The 18,315-nt window shown below is 38.0% G+C and overlaps 1 protein-coding gene across 8 annotated transcripts; it reads right to left on the bottom strand.

Moving 5' to 3' along the window:
* Positions 1-336: 336 nt before the first annotated feature.
* Positions 337-17,349, bottom strand: hgs (hepatocyte growth factor-regulated tyrosine kinase substrate). 8 transcript variants are annotated; one of them, XM_055185753.2, is made up of 21 exons: positions 17,206-17,349; positions 15,532-15,616; positions 15,304-15,379; positions 14,873-14,965; positions 14,368-14,491; positions 12,054-12,106; positions 11,896-11,964; positions 11,691-11,815; positions 11,173-11,302; positions 7,992-8,090; positions 7,817-7,912; positions 7,691-7,729; positions 7,451-7,612; positions 7,157-7,370; positions 6,894-7,066; positions 6,684-6,824; positions 4,052-4,238; positions 3,813-3,940; positions 3,585-3,638; positions 3,370-3,456; positions 337-1,863 (listed from the first exon to the last, which is right to left on the bottom strand). In XM_055185753.2, the coding sequence occupies exons 1-21, from the start codon at positions 17,240-17,242 to the stop codon at positions 1,768-1,770; spliced, it is 2,268 nt and encodes a 755-aa protein (XP_055041728.1). In that variant the 5' UTR covers positions 17,243-17,349; the 3' UTR covers positions 337-1,767. The 8 variants fall into 8 exon arrangements, with proteins under 8 accessions (XP_055041728.1, XP_055041746.1, XP_055041753.1 ...); XM_055185771.2 differs by having other exon boundaries at positions 7,157-7,367; XM_055185778.2 differs by having other exon boundaries at positions 11,191-11,302.
* Positions 17,350-18,315: the final 966 nt, after the last annotated feature.

Below are 18,315 nucleotides of genomic sequence, written 5' to 3'. Positions count from 1 at the left end.
GTTACTGTAAAATGTATGGTGATAAAATGTATCCCATAATTCCGTGTGTAATTCTTCACATTTGGTATTTATTTAAATAATTGTTGTTTCTTATTTTTGTTACTAGTTACATAAAAAAGGGGGTGTTGTGTTACAAATATTATGTTACATACTGCATATGCGGTTAATAAATGCACAAAACACAAAACTTTGTCATAACATTTTAACACCATATTTTTCCAGTTTTAAACAGATGTATATATGTTTTCTTTTTTTTTTTGCTGTCCGTTTTGCCAGATTACACATTTACATTGCACATCATACATTTGGAAATAATAAAAAGCATTCACTACTGTATGACCAGTAAAAGAACAATTTATTTATTAATTATCTTAAAATTTGTCAGGTGAATCAGTATGGAACAAATATATTAAAGGGGTTACAGAAGTCACCAGATGATGATACAAACATGCAGCATTTACTTTCAACCAAAAGCTATTTTTTATAACCATCCACAGTCGACAGTTTTAACAATCACTGCCTAACAACACACTTTCCTTTGTACTGACCAGATTTTAACTGCAATTCATTGATAATTAAAATCTGTTTATGATTTACTCTAGTTGGACCCCTGATGAAAAACCACAGAGAAAAGACAGACAGATGTGGCTGTGACGTCTAGACTCTAAAGAGACTGGCAAACACACATGCAGCACTTTGAAACATCAGCATATTTACTTTTTAATGAACTGCTGGCTAGAATAGGCAGTGAAGTTGGTGTCTTAATGGTTGTAAGGCAATGCGTTTATCTTTTGCAAACTCAATAGCCAAGATTCAACAACACTGATGCAGAACTTACTTTTTATGAAATATTTCTAGATTTGCACACAACAGCCGTGTCATCTGGAAACCAAAACTGGAATGTCATATTTAAAAGCAAATTTAGTGTACTGATGTTGAATTGCAAGTCTCTTAAACTGAAGGAAAAACAGCCTTTTCAGATCAGCACACAATATCTGATGTTATATATATATATATTAACTCACACCTCTGGAAAGTTTACACATGCAAACATCGCTTAGAAAAATATGAGACAAAGGATGGTTATGTCTTTCTTATTTATATCACGTTAACTGTACTTTATGGTACGAGTGACTTCGCATCAGCTTTGCTTTACAAAGGATAAACTTTGTTTGTGAAAATCAACAGAGAAAAGATGTTAGCATGAAAAGATATGAATACAGTGCATGAAGAAAATGCGGCCCATTTTAAGAATCATTTAATTTTTTTGCATTGCAGCCTTAATTTCATAACGTTTTTTCCACAATATTCGCTCAGCCTAGCAACAGTACATACTATTATTAATATTATTCAATTGCAAGTATAGTTTTAACGCAATGAGAATGTGGGTGAAAATGCCAATGTAAAAATCGTAATGATCCTAAAATAAGCGTCATTATCCTGATGAAAAAAAATGTCCTATTTCTTCACTCTGGTGCGGCGTTGAAATGGCTCAGACATGATCAGGCCTTGAGAGATTCACACAACAAAAAGACAAAGATTTCCCACCAGCACCATCTGTAGTATCTCCTTCATGTATAGAGGCAGTAATGGGAACTTATACAAGCCAATGCTTATACAACATTTCTACGCTTTCAATATTTGTGGAAGGTTGTGACAGCGAGAGCAGGTAGAGAGGATACAGGTAAATAAGCCCATAGGTTGCAGGGCGATAGAGGCTTGAATGTAGTGTGCAGGATTTGGTGGGCCGAGGCATATGATCAGCTATCAGTCAAATGAGATGAGCTGAGCCTCGGCACTGCCTGGAGGAGCCTGTGGTGCCTGCTGTTGTGACTGCTGCTGAGGGCCACCAGGGGGAGCCATCTGTGAAGAAAGATGAAAAGTGAATATGATACAAGGCAATAGTAAAACAAAACATGTTTAGAACCAAAAGTAATTTACTGACTGACAACAAAATACAGTGCTGATATTGCACATGCATCTTAATGGAAGTAAAATGTGCAATGCTTTGCATTTGGTAATGCAGTGTGGTTTGTTTTACACTGAGCAATTGGGGAAATGTGCAAGGCCATGTGGTTATGTACAGAAAAGTTTTGAAATAGGTCAACAGGATATAACAAAAGCTGCAAAGTATGTGCATACCGCAATAGGCATATGCAATGGTTTGCAACAATTAAATGATTTTCATACTTCAAAAAGTTATGCATAGCAAGTTTAAAGGGACTTTTTTGAAAATATGCTCATTTTCCAGCTCCCCTAGAGTTAACATTTGATTTCTACAGCCTTGTATCAATTCAGCTGATCTCCGGGTCTGGCGCTAGCACTTTTGGCATACCTTAGCGTAATCCATTGAATCTGATTAGATCATTAGCATGCCGCTGTTTTACTGTTTTATTGCTGCTAATGTGCCTGCCCATGGTTTACAGGAAGAAAATGTTTATTTGATTTTAATTTATTTTTTCTTATAAAACAAATCTGCCTGTCCTTGACGATAGAGTCTCTTTATTTATGCATTTATGTAGTGCTGCCTCACGATTAGTCGCGACTAATTAAGTATAAATACACACACACACGCATGTATATAAGAAACATTTGTATGCGTATATACATTTTTATATTTATATATAATTTATATTATATATAAATATAAATATTTATTATATAAATATATTTTTCTCTTAAACTTATACATTTATGTGTGTGTATTTATATACTCATAATTATTATACACAGCACACAAAAACTTTTATTCTGCAAACAATTAGTTGCGACTAATCGTGAGGCAACACTACATTTATGTCTATACTGACCGAGCCCTGTGCCTAATTGGTTTTAGACAGGGCCTTTTTATTTACTTTTAGTATGTATCGGCCTATCAGCAGCTAAGTTCAATAAAATATGCATTTTTCATTGAAGTACCCCCTTCTTTCTTGTGTTTACTATCATTTTCCACAGAATTAAAGCAATCTCATGCTAAATTTTTAGAAAATTTTAATAATTATTCGATTAGTCGACTAATCGTTTCAATAGTCGGTGACTAGTCGACTATTAAAATAGTCGTCAGTTGCAGCCCTACTTGAAAATGAGCATATTTTCAAAAAAGTGGAGTGTCCCTTTAAGGTTGATGTAGATAGCAGAAAAATGGGTGAGCCAGAGAGCGAGATGTTAATTTTTTTTAGTATTATTTAAATAGTTTTTACACACTTTACTGTATCACATACTGTATATTGCATAATTTCGCAAGTTAGCACATTTTTCTTCAATATTGCACATCTCCAGACTATGAAGTATTGTAAATATAATACACTGAACGTGTGACCTCTATTTTTCTGCAGTTTTACAATCAATAAAAAATAGCTAACAGCTGACCTGCTGATACATGGGCTGCTGTCCAGGCATGTAGGCCTGTTGAGGAGGCATGTTGGGGTCTTGTCCTGGAAGAGCGCTCATCATATTCTGCAACGATCAGTGACAGCCTTCAAACCTCACAAAGTTACTAATATGAAGTCATATGCTGTTTAATAGTAAATTTAACACAGCTTGTAATGCATTCATTGACTGTGATGTTCTACAGTTAGACGAACCTGCATGTTGTATGGCTGGTAGCCCATATACGCAATGCCGTTAGTGGGTGGAGCCTGTGACATAGGGAGCAAACTGTGAGCTTGAGACCACGTTCAATAGAAAGAACCAGCAATCATATACCGTAAATACACTTAAAGTATATTAACATACGGTTCACAAAAATGAATGAAATGCCCACCATTTATCAGATTGGCTGTTGTTTTGCAATAACTTTTGACTATTCTGACCTGGTAGCCTTGTGTGGGTTGGTAGTTAGTATAGGCGGGGTTGTTTGTGGGTGGGCCTTGTCCAGGAGCTGCGGGCTGCCCGCCGGTGCCTGCAGTCTGGTACATGTAGGCGTTCACCATGTTAGGATCTATAAAGGAGACAGTAGATAATCTATTAGGTATCACATCTGAAGCACATCTAGGCTATCCAATGAAACAAACATAAACACAAGGAGAATTTTAGATATTGTCAGGTTCACCTGTAGCTGACACAGGCATGGCCTGATATGGGCCACCACCAGGTGTTTGTCCAGGCTGGTTCATATAGACTCCGTGCATGGGCGATCCTTCCACTGAGCCAGCGGGGCTGAATGTGCCTGGATAACTGGGAGGACCAGCTGGGGGATACACCACCCCTCCTGCTACATTAGGAGGCAGTGACTGCATCTACAAGTACAAAGGGCACATTGCAAACACAGTATAGGCGTAGCTACGGGACAGGTGTTGCTGAATAAAAAAAATCTGTAAAAAGGTTTTGTTGGTGCTTATTTAATTTTCTTAAAGGAACAGTTCACCAAAAAATATAATTCCCTCATGATTTACTAATTCCAGATGTATATGATTTTTGAATACAAAGTTTTTCATATAAACAATTATTTATGTACGCTCCCAGTCCAATGATAATGATCAATGATAACCTAAAGACCATCCCAAAACACTGTGGGTTCGTGTTAGAAGTAAGAACCGATATAAAAGCATTGTGCTCTGTACATCACACATTAGATCAATAGGCCGAGGGTAAGTGGTCTTTTTTTGGCTGTTCAAACACATTTGGCCACATCCAGTCTAATGTGTTTTCCACTACCTCTGAGTGTGGTCGAAAGTGGATGAGCTCAAAACTTTTTACATCATGTTTACACTTGTATTTATCGGCATCAACTCTGAGTTTACATGAATTAATGTCTGCAAGTTTAAAATCAGTGGCTGTATCATTTTTATTGTAAAGAAGTGGACAAATATCAACAATTGAGTGGATTTAAACATCGGTTGACCAAAAGTAAAGCCTATGATCTCAAGGTAAAATGAAAGTAAAATAACAGTTGCCAGGCTGTTTGCGCGCTCTGCAGGCATTTGTTATAATACTTAGGGGTGGTTTATCTTAAGCCAGGACTAGGCCTTAGTTAAAATTAGGAAATATAACTAGTTTTAACAAACATGCCTAACTAAAAACATTACTTGTTTGCATTTTGAGGCAAAACAAAGGGCACTGATGTATTTTAAGATATGTCAGTGCCAGTTGTTTTCAGTTTGGACAGCTCTTACATTTATTTTAGTCTAGGACTAGTCTAATCCCTGTCCCATAATGTTGGTTTTTATAACATATTTCAATGTTTTTGTTGAGTAAAACAAACAAATATCAAATTACTTCACTATCCACTATCAAAATAATTGTAATAATTGTTGCTATGTGACGGATCACAAAAGTCATGGTTCGGATCACATTACGTTTTTTGAGATAATTTTTTAGATCAGCAAAGAAAGAGAGTACTGTGGAGATCATTTAGTTTGTATGTTCATGACCATTTAGATTTTATTTTCGCTTGCTTTTTGAAACGCCTCTCTCCGTGTATGCACTACTGAGTGCACTTAAACGCGTGTGCACACACAGAAGGAGGGCGAATTTTAAACGCGCGGCATAAACAGTCGCCCCACATAAAACGTAAGTTGTTTTTCAGTGCTTTATTCGCCAAATGTATGTTAATGGACTACAGTATGAGACACAGTAGTGCAACTCTCTAAAGTTTACACATCAAGAGTTCTGATCTTTGAAGGGCATAAGGATCATCACGTCTGACTGGAGTTGGACCGGACACATTCAACCGCATGTGCGTCTGTGCGTCCAGAAAGCGGCTTACTTTAGCGCCTTTTGCGATTAAATTGTTTAAAATCACTTGAATGTTAACCTTGCCTTGCCTAAATTTGCGTATTAATCCACAAAATTCCATGCGAGCCGAATCGGGGGTTGTGATTCGTACGGATCATAGATCAACTGCGATCCGTTGCAGCACTAATCATTGGCTATGTTTACATGCACAGAATTTTGTCAGACTGAATTTAATCCGATTGCAGGTTACGACAATACCGTTAACATGCACCCTAAACATTGCAATCTGATCAAATGTTTGTTTACATGTACAATTCTATATACTCCCAAGCGCACAGCCAGGGTTGCCAGATTTGCGTATCAAAAGCCTCCCAATGGACATTCAAAACTAGACCAAAAGCATCCCAATGACTATTTACCTTCCAGATACCAATAACACATAAACTAAATTCTTTCATCTTTAACCCGCAGAAAAAAATCAACTTGTGGAAACGGTTAAAACAGTAGCCCATATCTAAACTCGAAAAAAGCAGAGGACTTGGAAACGATTCACGCGTTTACATGCATACTTTTCTGCTGGTGATCAGATCACAGATCGGACCCCACCACACCTTTCAATACCATCAAAATTTGTATAAAATCGACCTCAATCGTATTGATTAATGCATTTACATCAATCCGATTGAGCCATCAATCTGATTACAAACTGATTATTTGGTTGCATGTAAATGTAGCTATTGGGGATTTCTTAAAAAAAAAAAAAGTGTAAAAATCTTATGTCCCTAGCTATTTTTTTTTAAGAAAGGATAATGAATATTTTAAAATAGCTTAAAACATTTTATGTTTAAAATAAAACAAATCATGAAAAGGATGTCACCCAGCTAATACAAATAACTCAATTCTAGTTTTCAAGAACAAAACTATTAGATAAAGACAACTAAATATAGTTTGTAATACTTATGCATGCTCAGTTAGATAGAGTCGCATGTGTTCAATGTGTAGCACACCTGGGCATAAGGCATAGAGAAAGCAGGCATCTGTGCTCTCATCTGTATGGTGTGTTTCTGCTGCTCCAGGCGCATCTGTCGCTCCTTCTCCTGCTCCTGCAGCCGCTGAATGGCCTGCTGCCTCTGCATCTCCAGGTACTCCTGCGATAACCAATCACAGTCAGCCTCCCTGTCACATGACTACAATTCTTAACAAATAAACCGACAGACCTGTTTCTTCTGCCTCATGATCTCTAGTTTCTGGACGAGTTGGATGTGTCTCTGCCTCTCGGCCTCCTCCGCAGCCCGTCTCAGTTTCTCCCTGTGCTCGTCTCTCAGCGCGTTTAGAGCTGCGCGTGCGTCGCGAACCTGCGCCAGCTTGTCCTGAAGACCCTCGTAGTACACTAAGCCGGAGAGAAGACAAATTATCTTTTATAAAACAGTTAGATGATGCTGTCATTTATTTAACGTGCGAAATGAAACCACGGACTCACGTCTCTTCTCATCCAGCTGATTGAGAATCTCCAGCAGCTGCGGGTGCATATTGTTGATAGACTGGAAGAGAGAGAGCACGGCGCTGTCGTTGGTGATGCTGCGGCCGCGCATGTGGTTACTCTTCATACGGTTGAGGAAGGTGGTGACGGCATTCTGCAGGGCCTTCAGGAACTGTTCATGGTTCTCCTCCGATTCGCCGTTCTGATATTGCTGCTGAAGGGGCGACACGAGAACGTAAGCTAAGAAAATGTGCCTTTGTGGGATTTATCAGTTTGTTTTAGCACTCCATGTACCTCCACTATGTTGATGGGTTGGACTGGGACGTGGCTCTCCACCGGTTGGCTGACCGGGACAGGTTCAGGCAATGCAACGGGAGCAGGAGCTGACGGGGTGGGACTTTTTCGAACCTCTTCCTGTTTCTTCTCCCAGTAAGTTCTGTTTAGGTAACGGGCCAACTGGAAATAAAGCGAAAAGCATTTAAATATGTATATAAAGGACATGAGAGCAAGCAAATGCTATCAAAAAAGTTTTACCTCTGGATCCACATCTTCAGCAGAAGGAGCTGATGAGTTCTGAAACACAACGACCGAAACAATTTAGGCGCTAAAAAAATAGAGATATAATTCACTATGAATTGCTGTATGCATATAACCTCTTACCACAGGTGAGGAGTACAGAGTGCTCACGGGTGGGGCAGATGATGTCACAGGTGTGGGATCAGCTTTGGGGTAGGCAGAGTACGGGTTCTTCTGTCTCTGTTTACAGACATACATGTGGATTACCGAAAAGCATCATGCTGGCAATAGCATTGGCTTGTGTATGCAGATATCTCACCATCCTCTCCTTCTCCTCAGCCTCGCTTTGAGACAGCGCGATGGCCAACTGCAGCTCCTCTTCCTCCTGCAGCACAGCCTCGTCTCTCTTAGGAGGCATCTGAGGAGCAGAGAGGTCAGAGGAGGTTAGAAAGAAGAAAACATGGGAGGAAGGGGAGGAGAAAACATTTATGAATCAGTTTAATTTGATAAATTAGGGATGTGCTGATATAAAAACATTGTCTGATACATAACTGATACAATTATAAATAAACTATAGCATTAAGAAAGATAAACCATTAATGTACCTTATGAAAGATTTACAGCTATATACTTTTATTAAAGCTAGTACACTGATTAAGTTAGTAACTGTTGAATTAATAGCCATTAAATATTAGAATAGTTAAATAAGGTCATATTATTGGCGGAAATTGAATTAGGTGATGTCAATAATAATCAAATACGTAAATGAAAAATGTATATTGATAGCAATATGGTCAATAGGGCTGGGTGGTATGACAATATATTTGGTTTGGCTATATTTTCATAACTATAAGTGAGCAGGACATAAATATAATTGATTAAAAAACCTAGAATAATGCACAGTTTGTTTGCAAATCAATAGTGCAACTTCACATATTCACGGGTTAGTGGACACACATTTATAACAGATTTCAAAATATCAACCAATCAGAATTTGTTTTATTGAAAGTTTAATTGTTGTAAGTTATTGTCTGGTTGTTGTCCGCTCTTCACTGATGCCAGGCCTGCATTATTTGTGACTCTGGACCTTAAAAAAAGTCGTAACGGTAATTTTTTTTAAATTGGGATTTAGGAAAGGACGATATTTAACAATTTTGAAAATCTGGAACTTGAGCATGCAAAGAATTCCAAATATTGAGAAAATTGCAGTCTGTATACACCAACGCATATTAATGAAGTTTAAAAAAGATGTTATAGCCTATCTACTGGTTGTTGTTTACTGAATAACATGTAAGTTTTTACATAAACCAAACTTAAATGGAAAATGGTTGCAAAGGATAGTTTGTAGGCGAGTTTAAAAATAAAGTTGATATATTTACAGTAGGAAATTTACAAAACATCTTCATGGAACATCATCTTCACATAAAATACTAATGATTTTTGGCATAAATGACTCATACAATGTGTTTTTTGCTTTTTATACATATACCCGTGCGACTTACAACTGGTTTTGTGGTCCAGGGTCACATTTGTTTTTAATAATCCATTTAATATAATTAGCCAAATATTTTTTATTTCTAGCAAATATTGTCACTTATGTGGCATTCACACCAGATGTGGAAGAGGCAGCAAGTGCGAGTGATTTACATGTTAAGTCAATGGAAAAACGTGAATAGGCATTCTGCGGCACATTACACGTGAATTAAGCGTTGCCGTGAGAAACGCGCAAGTTGAAAAATCTGAACTTTGCCGTATATTCGCGCCGCAACACGTTAACCAATCAGGAGCTTGTTCTAGTAGTGACGTGATTACAGGGAGCAAGCAGAGTCGCAGAAGCCCCTTCCATTATGTGAATTTCCACGCAATTGTCTCGAATGACTAGAATTTCACTCGCGAATGAAGCGAGAAAACTCAAAATGTGTTTAGTATGCGAATAGTCCGTTTTTGTCACCTGTACCGCGGCTGGTGTGAACGTACCATTACAGATACAACCAGGGTGCGATTTGTAAAAAAAAAAAATCAGAGGGCGAATGTTTTTCAAATATTTTTATTTATGAAAATAAATAGTGAACCACTGGCTTATATACTGATTATTCAGGGTATTAAAGGAGGGGTGCATGATTTTTGAAAAACACTTTGGAAAAGGGAGTCTGGCTGACTACCAAAACACACTTGTGGCCAATCAGCAGTAAGGGGCGTGTCTACTAACCAACATCATTGCCTGGGTTGCGTATGTGTGGGGCGGGTCTATCAAAAGAAGGTCTTGATTCTATTGGGATAGGGGCGTGTTTGTTTAGGTGAGTTCAAATATCAACATTGGCTTTCAGAGACCATGCACCCCGCCTTTAAGCTATTGCTTGTAACTGCTGAGATAAATATGAATAGAAACGTAACGAGTCCTAAACGCACTCGCCCTAAGCGGGATTCGAACTGCTCCAGTCCGGCATGAGAGTCGGATGCTTTAACAAGGAGGGCGTTTGATGCTAAAGCACAGGTTGGGAAGTCAGGTTTACTTTTACGTCAAAGCTTTCACTGACTAGCTGGTCTTCGATACAGAAACTTAATAAAATAATTACGAAACCTGAATTGTGCATGCCAGAATGCATTCCTTCTTTATGCCTTGCGGCATAATATGAATAAAAATGCAATGCACAACATATTCTCAATAACAACAAATAGGCTTTATATGCCTACTTAGACAATATGTCAGACTAAGAATTTTTTTGTTTGATCTGTTTGATGACGGACTTTTGACATGTTTTTTGCTTTACTGTGTCATATTGCGAGTTCCCCTCGATTAACAACAGAATTTTCTGCTTTCTCAATGGTAATATTTCTTGGATTTGTGACGGTCTGTAAAATACGATCAAATGCTGCTTGGAATGCTTTTCATTTATTATTTGTCTGTTTTCGCGGTGGTTGGCAACATTTGGAAAATCCAGACATAGATTAAAAAAGGATCATGACATAACCTACATGCGCTGTCACCTATTGTCACAAAAGCGGAAGCGCTAACAGTAATAATCAGTCATTTCCCCCAACAAATCGCACCCTGGATCACACCATGGGGTGAGATTTAAGTCATACCACAAACCCCTAATGGTTACCACTATGTTGCACATCCCTAATAAGGTAAAGAATGTCATTTCTGCACCACTGCTCCCAAACTAAATTGTTTGTATATGTTTTGGCTTAACCAATGAAAAGCTTTCAATGAGTGCTTTAAAGATGGAAGACTAAGAAAGGGTAACTTGTCATTATTTTTACACTTCTGTTTGGGGCTGTGAGAGGTGCAGGAAACATTTATTACTGATTTAGCTGGGATTCATGAACTCAACGGTAATATGCGCTCTCACTCATGAGCCTCAAAATTGCTGGGCATTTAAGTTTCAGATGTACTGATGGACGAATAGTAAGACTTGAGGTAAACTGGGATTGCGGTATGCTTCATAATTGTGACGCCCATGAGTGCGAGCTCTTTATGAAATGCAACTACTTACTGATTCGGTTGGCACTACCTGAGACTGCTGGGACAGAGGACTGGTCAGGTACTCAGGGGGGAGATCGGACTGCCCAGTGCTGCCCGTCTTTCCTTCGGCTTTCCTAGGAGGGGGAGAAAGGGAGGGGTGGCTGGTGAGGAGGGGTTAGGAGACACACACAACATGGTAAATCTCTGGTGGACAGCAGGCTTATGAACATGAGAAACTGAAGGCACAAAGAGGAAGATGGAAAACAAAAAGCATATTTTTTTCTATGAAACACACAAGCGTTTATTTTAAAAATTGTGTTGGAAACAACAGCTTGAACACTTCAAGATGTGTCTTTGTGTGTTGAAATTCAGATTTGGATGGAAATAAGGGTGAGTAAATGACACAGTGATTTCTTTTTTTTTGAGTCCTTTGAAGAACAAACAATAAACTAAGAAAGACAAAATCACAGAAAATGATGATAGGTAACCCAAAATCACGTTTGGCAAGTAACAACTTAACAATAAGAACATCACAATGCCAATACTCACTTGTTGAGCTGTTCGAAGCAGGGCTCACACACACGCACCTCCTTCTCAATGCCAAATTTGGGAATGGTAGAGTACTTAGAGGAACACTTCCCACAGAAGATCTGACCACATGCCCTGCAATGATGCTGCAAACACACAAAAGATCTTCATAAGATCATCCATACAAAATATCAGTATGACATGTACTTAAAGGAGCAGTATGTACCTTTCGGGTCACAACTCCAAACTGAACCCTACATCTGTGACATTCCTCTGCATCCACCCATTCAGGGGCCTGGAAGGAGACACGCGACAAACCAAATGACAAACCGAACACATTGCAATCCGAGTACCTCCATTACTTTACTCAAGAGTTACTCTCACCCTCTCTGCTGAAAACATGGCATCACTCTCCTTGAACTCTGGAAACACATGACCTGAAAAAACAGAAGTGATTGAAATTTTGGATCAAATCTGGGATTGCCAGATCCCAGTTCATGTGTCACATTCTCTAACAGAAACCTAGGTTTAATCCCTTTCTCTTCATACCTTAAACCAGGGGTATTCAAACTGGGGTCCGAGGACCCCCAGAAAATTTCAGAAAAATAAGTCGTTTAAATATTTGCATTTTATCTAGTGTTTTCTTTATTACTGTGTTCTTTATCTGACTCACTGGGGTTTGTTTGGCTATATATCTCAGGGTTCCCACACCTTAGTTAACTTTAAATTCAAGGACCTTTTAAGGACTTTCCAGGTCCAATACCCTCAAATTCAAGGACTAAATGTAGGAAACATTTTAAGTGAGACCAAGGTTACATTGTGTTACCTTTTAAGATTAGGGGTGTCATGATTCTCCACATTGTGTTACCTTTTAAGATTAGGGGTGTCATGATTCTCCACATTGTGTTACCTTTTAAGATTAGGGGTGTCATGATTCTCCAAATCCTTGATTCGATTACATTTTCGATTCTAAGGTCACGATTCGATTCAATTCTCGATATTTTTTTTTTAGTCAAAAAATGCTATGCCATTAATATTTATTATTATTATAGTTTCACATTAACATGCACATTGCGTGATTTTTCTCGCATGGGAGTATGTGGGCTTCACTTTACGCGAGAGAGCTTGTAGAGAGAGGATTCTTTTTGCACGCACATGGACTTAATGCGCGCGTCTTGGGCTCCTAGCATCTGAAATAAATCCAGCATCATAAGCAGCTGCGCTTCTCTCTGTCTCACGTGCACGCGCTCTCGCATCTGCCCGAAGTCTAAACATAAACTAAAGTAGTAATCATTACGTATTTGTTCAGTTTTATGCGTGCTAAGGCAAACTTTCCCTTTTGTTTAAAATATAATCCGCTGCATCTTGGCGCCTCAATCTCACGCACGTGCAGACAGCCGCGCTCTGTTTGAAGTCAGATCAGTATAATCCTGTTTATGATATGCATTTCAAGGAGTTGTAGCAATACATCCCTCGTGTTTAAAATATAAATATCCGAGAGGTTTTTTCCCCCGCCTGGCAAGCCGACCGAACGTGACATGGGGGCGTGGCAGCATCGACAATCCCATTTTTTAATTCGAAGTTCGAGGTTGTGACTTAATTTCGATCGATTTCGATTTAAAATCAAAATAGTGACACCCTTATTTAAGATACATTGTTACAGTTCCCTTTCAAGGGAACTCACGCTGCGTCACTGCAGTGACACTTTGGGGACGCCTCCAGGGGTAAGTGCGTCTGAATGTGTATATCAAATTCAACCAATAGTGAGGCTTAACGACAAAGACAGGGTGACGCGGGAGCCAAAAAGTATATCGGGAAATACTGCCAAAGATGGTGTCACAGGGACGCAGGAAGTATGGCAAGGGAGACGCATCATCTCGTTCCCTTCTCACAAAACAACAGTTACGTAACCAGAGATGTTTTCATGTGTCAAACACAACTATGCAAAAAAGCATTTTGTTGTGAATCAACATACACATACAGAAGATAAAAGCATTTAAAGTGAACAGTTTAGCATGTGTGCTTAAAAAGTCTAGAATTTTTATTATATTATCCTACATTACACAGGGAATACATGGATATTTTTCAAGAAAACCTCTTGCATAAAATAGATTTAAGCACTTTCAATGACCTGTATCTATGTATGTATATTTTCAAAAACTTCCCAGGGCCTTGAATTTTCCCCCCCCCAGATTCACAAACATTCAAAGGATTTCAAGGAACCGTGGGAACCCTAAGATTTACACAAGATTTATGGTCAAAGTTGCTGCAGTACAAGTAAATTTCAGGTTTTTACATCCATATTAAAGGCGGAGTCCACGATGTTTGAAAGCCAATGTTGATATTTGAAATCACCTAAACAAACACGCCCCTACCCCAATAGAATCTGGACCTTCTCTGTTGATAGACCCGCCCCACACATACGCAACCCGGCAAGGATGTCAGTTAGTAGACACGCTCCTTACTGCTGATTGGCTATAAGTGTGTTTTGGTAGTCGGCCCGTCTCCTTTTCCAAAGCGTTTTTCAAACATTGTGGACTCCGCCTTTAATGGTTCATCATATTTGGGGATCCTTAGAATTATAAAGTTTGAAAACCACTGCCTTAAACTAAGCTTAATCTTTAACAATGCCGCCGTCTGTGAAAACACTGGAATCAGACATTTTCTCAAGTGCATTCATATTATTGTGAGGTCTTACCTTCCACCTTCATGATCTGATATGTGTCCTGGACGACTTTGTATTTGGGCTCGTTGCGGAAAGCGTGGGCCCAGGCCTGGATCAGATATAAGATCTTGTTCTTCACGTTCGGCTCAGGCTGCTTCTGGAGGCAAAATAGTTAAATTTGCTCAACGAAGGCTTAAAAAACAACAACAACAACACTATTTTAGCTCTGACACCAAACTCAGAAGTCACCTAACCAGTTTCTACAGAAACATGAGAATAACAGCTGATCTGAGCTCAGACTACAATTTTAAAGAAAAATTTGAAACCAGGCACACAAATGCGAGTACAGTGTGTGTTGTGTCCGAGTTACAAAATAAACTGTAAGAGCATGTGACGATGACACAACAAGGAAGTTACGTTCAGCATGAGTCATTGAATCTGAGCTACTTGGAAAGTAAAGACAAAGATCGTAAAGCAGGAGGGACTTCTTAAAGCGACATCATACTCAATAGATCACTTATGAGTTAGTAAGCATCACCTTAAACAGCTCTTTCAGCTCCTCCATTGTCTGCTTACAGGCCACTTCATCATGAACCGTCTGACCACAGTTCTTCACCACTGACTCCAGAACCTGTCGAGGCCAAAGATAATCTTGACTCATGACAGTTATTTTCCCTACTTTATGTTATTAGCAAATGAATAATAACATCGGATGGTCTCTCCTTAAATGAGAACCGGTTCTTGATCCCTAACCTTTCTTAGTTGGGAATCTGATTGAAATATTTGTTGGTTTGAAACAAACGGAAAATTGATCCGCTTGTACTGCCCCTCTATGGAAAGCCCAATGTAAACTGCCACTATCTTGCCCACCAACCACCCTAGTGGGTCACGTGACTAAAAACTATCAATAAAATAATTTTATACTGTCTATATGTAAGTTTCTTGTGTATTTAGTACAGATACACATACCTCAAGACCATAGAGAGCTACATGTGGGTTTTTGTCATTGATTTTCTTCTTGATGGCACCAATCGCATATTTTGCCCTGGAGGAAGGTACAAAACAGTACTGAAACAAGGAAGTCAAGGCAATGTTTTTTATAAACACATGATCATCTTCTTCTTCCATTGACATCTACATGACTTTATGCTGTAAATCATGTTGAAAAAGATATGGTTATAAATGTTAAGCTCTTACTGTGTATCGCCCTGGCGAATGAGGTCACATATTTGTAAAATGGATTCCCAGTCTGTCTCCAGCAGCAGCTGACTGGTGGCTTTATCTGTAAAGGATTAGAGGATGACAAAGGATTGATCATCTATAGTGATACCAGAATCTGATCTGCAACCCAGTCAAATCATGTGAGAAGGAAGCTAGATCTTTTTGCCTGTAAACAAATTTTGCCATAAAGGATTTTTTTTAAAGAAACATTTTTGTCTGAGCAATCTAGTTCAGGGAACCCTGATGGACAAATAAGAAGGCATTACATTCATTGCAATATTCAAGACACTGCATATCACAGGGGCTTCATTCTTTAAAGGGCACATTTTATGCCCATTTTTACAAGATGTAATACAAGTCTGAGGTGTGCCTAGAAGAATGTCTCTGTGAACTTTCAGATTAAAATACCCCACAGATCACCGCTTCTGGTTAAAAATAGATTTGATTACTAGCTTTAGCTGCATATGTGCCAAACGTGCTAACAAACACATTTAGAAAAGCTTTTAGGTAAATTAACCAGTCAGTCAGTAGAAGTGGGTGGGGCTTTGTTTGTGTGACATCACATTAACAAGCGAATCATAACAGCATGTCTAATGAGACTGCTTTGGTTAAATGGGGATTTAAAAAATAAGAAGAGGGTGGATTTCTTTCATTGTAGGGTTGTGTTTACACACAGCAAACACACATTTATGTCCAAACACCTTGTAAAAGTGAATTTGGCATAATAGGTGCCCCTTAAATCTAGCAAAATACATTACATTACTCAATATACACAGAGGCTCGCCATATAACAAATGTGAAAAGAGTCTGGTCTGTGCACCAGGGTCTCATAATTGTTACTAGTAAAACAATGTAGGCCTGTATGTAAACAACACATTTTCTCTGTAAATATTGTCAGCATTACATGAGCAAACAGGATGAATGAAGTCCCTAAACCTTAATCTCCAACAATTACAAGAACATAAAACAATACCCATATGATTGTTTATCAATTTCATGTCCTTTAGTCATATCCTGCTAGTAAACTGGAACTAGGTAAAATGATTTTCACGTTAAACATTCTTCATAAATTTCATGACAATGTTTAAACAACACATGACGTAAATATAGATTTTAAGATACAGCCTAAAATTGTCTGGTCGTGTTTTACAAAGTTTTATTGTGTCAATCACTGTGATTTACGTCAAGTTTTAACGTCAAAACACAGTTCGTTTCGCAATTTGATTTGATCTTTGACCAAGAGTTACACATTTCAAAGTTACACATTCAACACCAAAGCGGACTACGGATTTGTTATTTTTAAGTGACTAATTCGCTATGCATTTCTACTAACTAAGGTAACGTTAGCTTTATGTTCTACCGGGAGGCCTGGGAATCTTTAGCTGCGTTGCTAACTACTTCACTAAACCAAAACCATCGATGTACTAAAGACTATAACACCACCACATGACATGTTTAGGTGGGTGATGACCGTGTGAGGTTAAAGCTACAGATGTCATCTGTGTGATTTGGCTCTAACCGGAGAAATCAAGACAATAGACGTGCTAGTCCCGTGACTGCGCTAACATTAGCATTAGCACACAGTGTTTATGTCTCACATCGCGCTGTTTTTCTAAATTAACACTGAAAACCTGAAAAGATCACACATACCCAACAGTCTCTCAAATGTACCGCTGCCTTTGCCCATGTCTGATCTCTGATAATCTGTGTCTGATAACTAGACTTGACGCGCAGTTTAACTGTTTTTCACCTGGGTGTACTTTCGCGACACCGGATGACACTCGTCTGTGTGACGTAAACGTCAGATAAAAGTCATATATTATTTGTAGCCTATATTATACTTTTTTTAACAGATCTATTTTCTGGATACATTTAATCGTATTTCTTTCATTATTTTGTTTTTATTTATATTTTAATAATTTGATACATAATTAAATATTTTATATTTTGTACAGTTATTTAAGTACGTTGGTACACCTGCCATAGGCAATAGAAAACAACAATTAATACATTATAATTACCATGTAGAAATAATAATTTGATGCTTTATCACTTTGAAAATGAAATAATTTAATGATTACATTTTTATTTTAGCATTTAATTTTCAAATTTGGGACATATTTTGCAATTTTATTTTAAATTTTATCATATAATTTATAAATTTAAAAAGACCAAAAATACCTTCCATAGTCATATGCTTTGAGGTAAAATAAAGATACGTAAAATGTTCCACTAATAATTTTATATAAAAATATTTTTGAACGTTTTCAAAAATCATATGCTTATATTATATCAAGGTAGTTAATTTTTTATTTATCTAATTCTCTATTATAAAAAAATAATGTTAAAATAACCATTTTATTTGTAAAAAAAAACATTTAAATAATCACAACTGCGATATTATTTTGATGTTAATTGTTGTTTATTTATTTTTTCTAACTGCATTTGCATCAGGACCAGTTGTTCACATTCGTCACTGGACAAAGAGCTCTGCTCGTTCCCATCTTTGCCCATTAAAACCGACTGAAACACAGATCTGTACGCCCACATTCTTAAAAGACTGAAAAACAGAAGCTTCTCGACTATTTCTGTCTTTAATTTGTGCTGGCATTCACGAGAAATGTAATCGGTAGTATTTGTAAAAATGTTTAAGATCATACACACACACAGCTTATGCACCATTAAGCTTAGAATTTATAATGCTTTATAAAACTCATAGCTATAGGTACGTGGGGGCATTGAAAAAGGCTGGGAACCACT

This window comes from Misgurnus anguillicaudatus, chromosome 19 (genome assembly GCF_027580225.2).
Source record: "Misgurnus anguillicaudatus chromosome 19, ASM2758022v2, whole genome shotgun sequence".
Classification (NCBI taxonomy): domain Eukaryota; kingdom Metazoa; phylum Chordata; class Actinopteri; order Cypriniformes; family Cobitidae; genus Misgurnus; species Misgurnus anguillicaudatus.
This window is presented reverse-complemented; position numbering and strand designations above follow the sequence as displayed.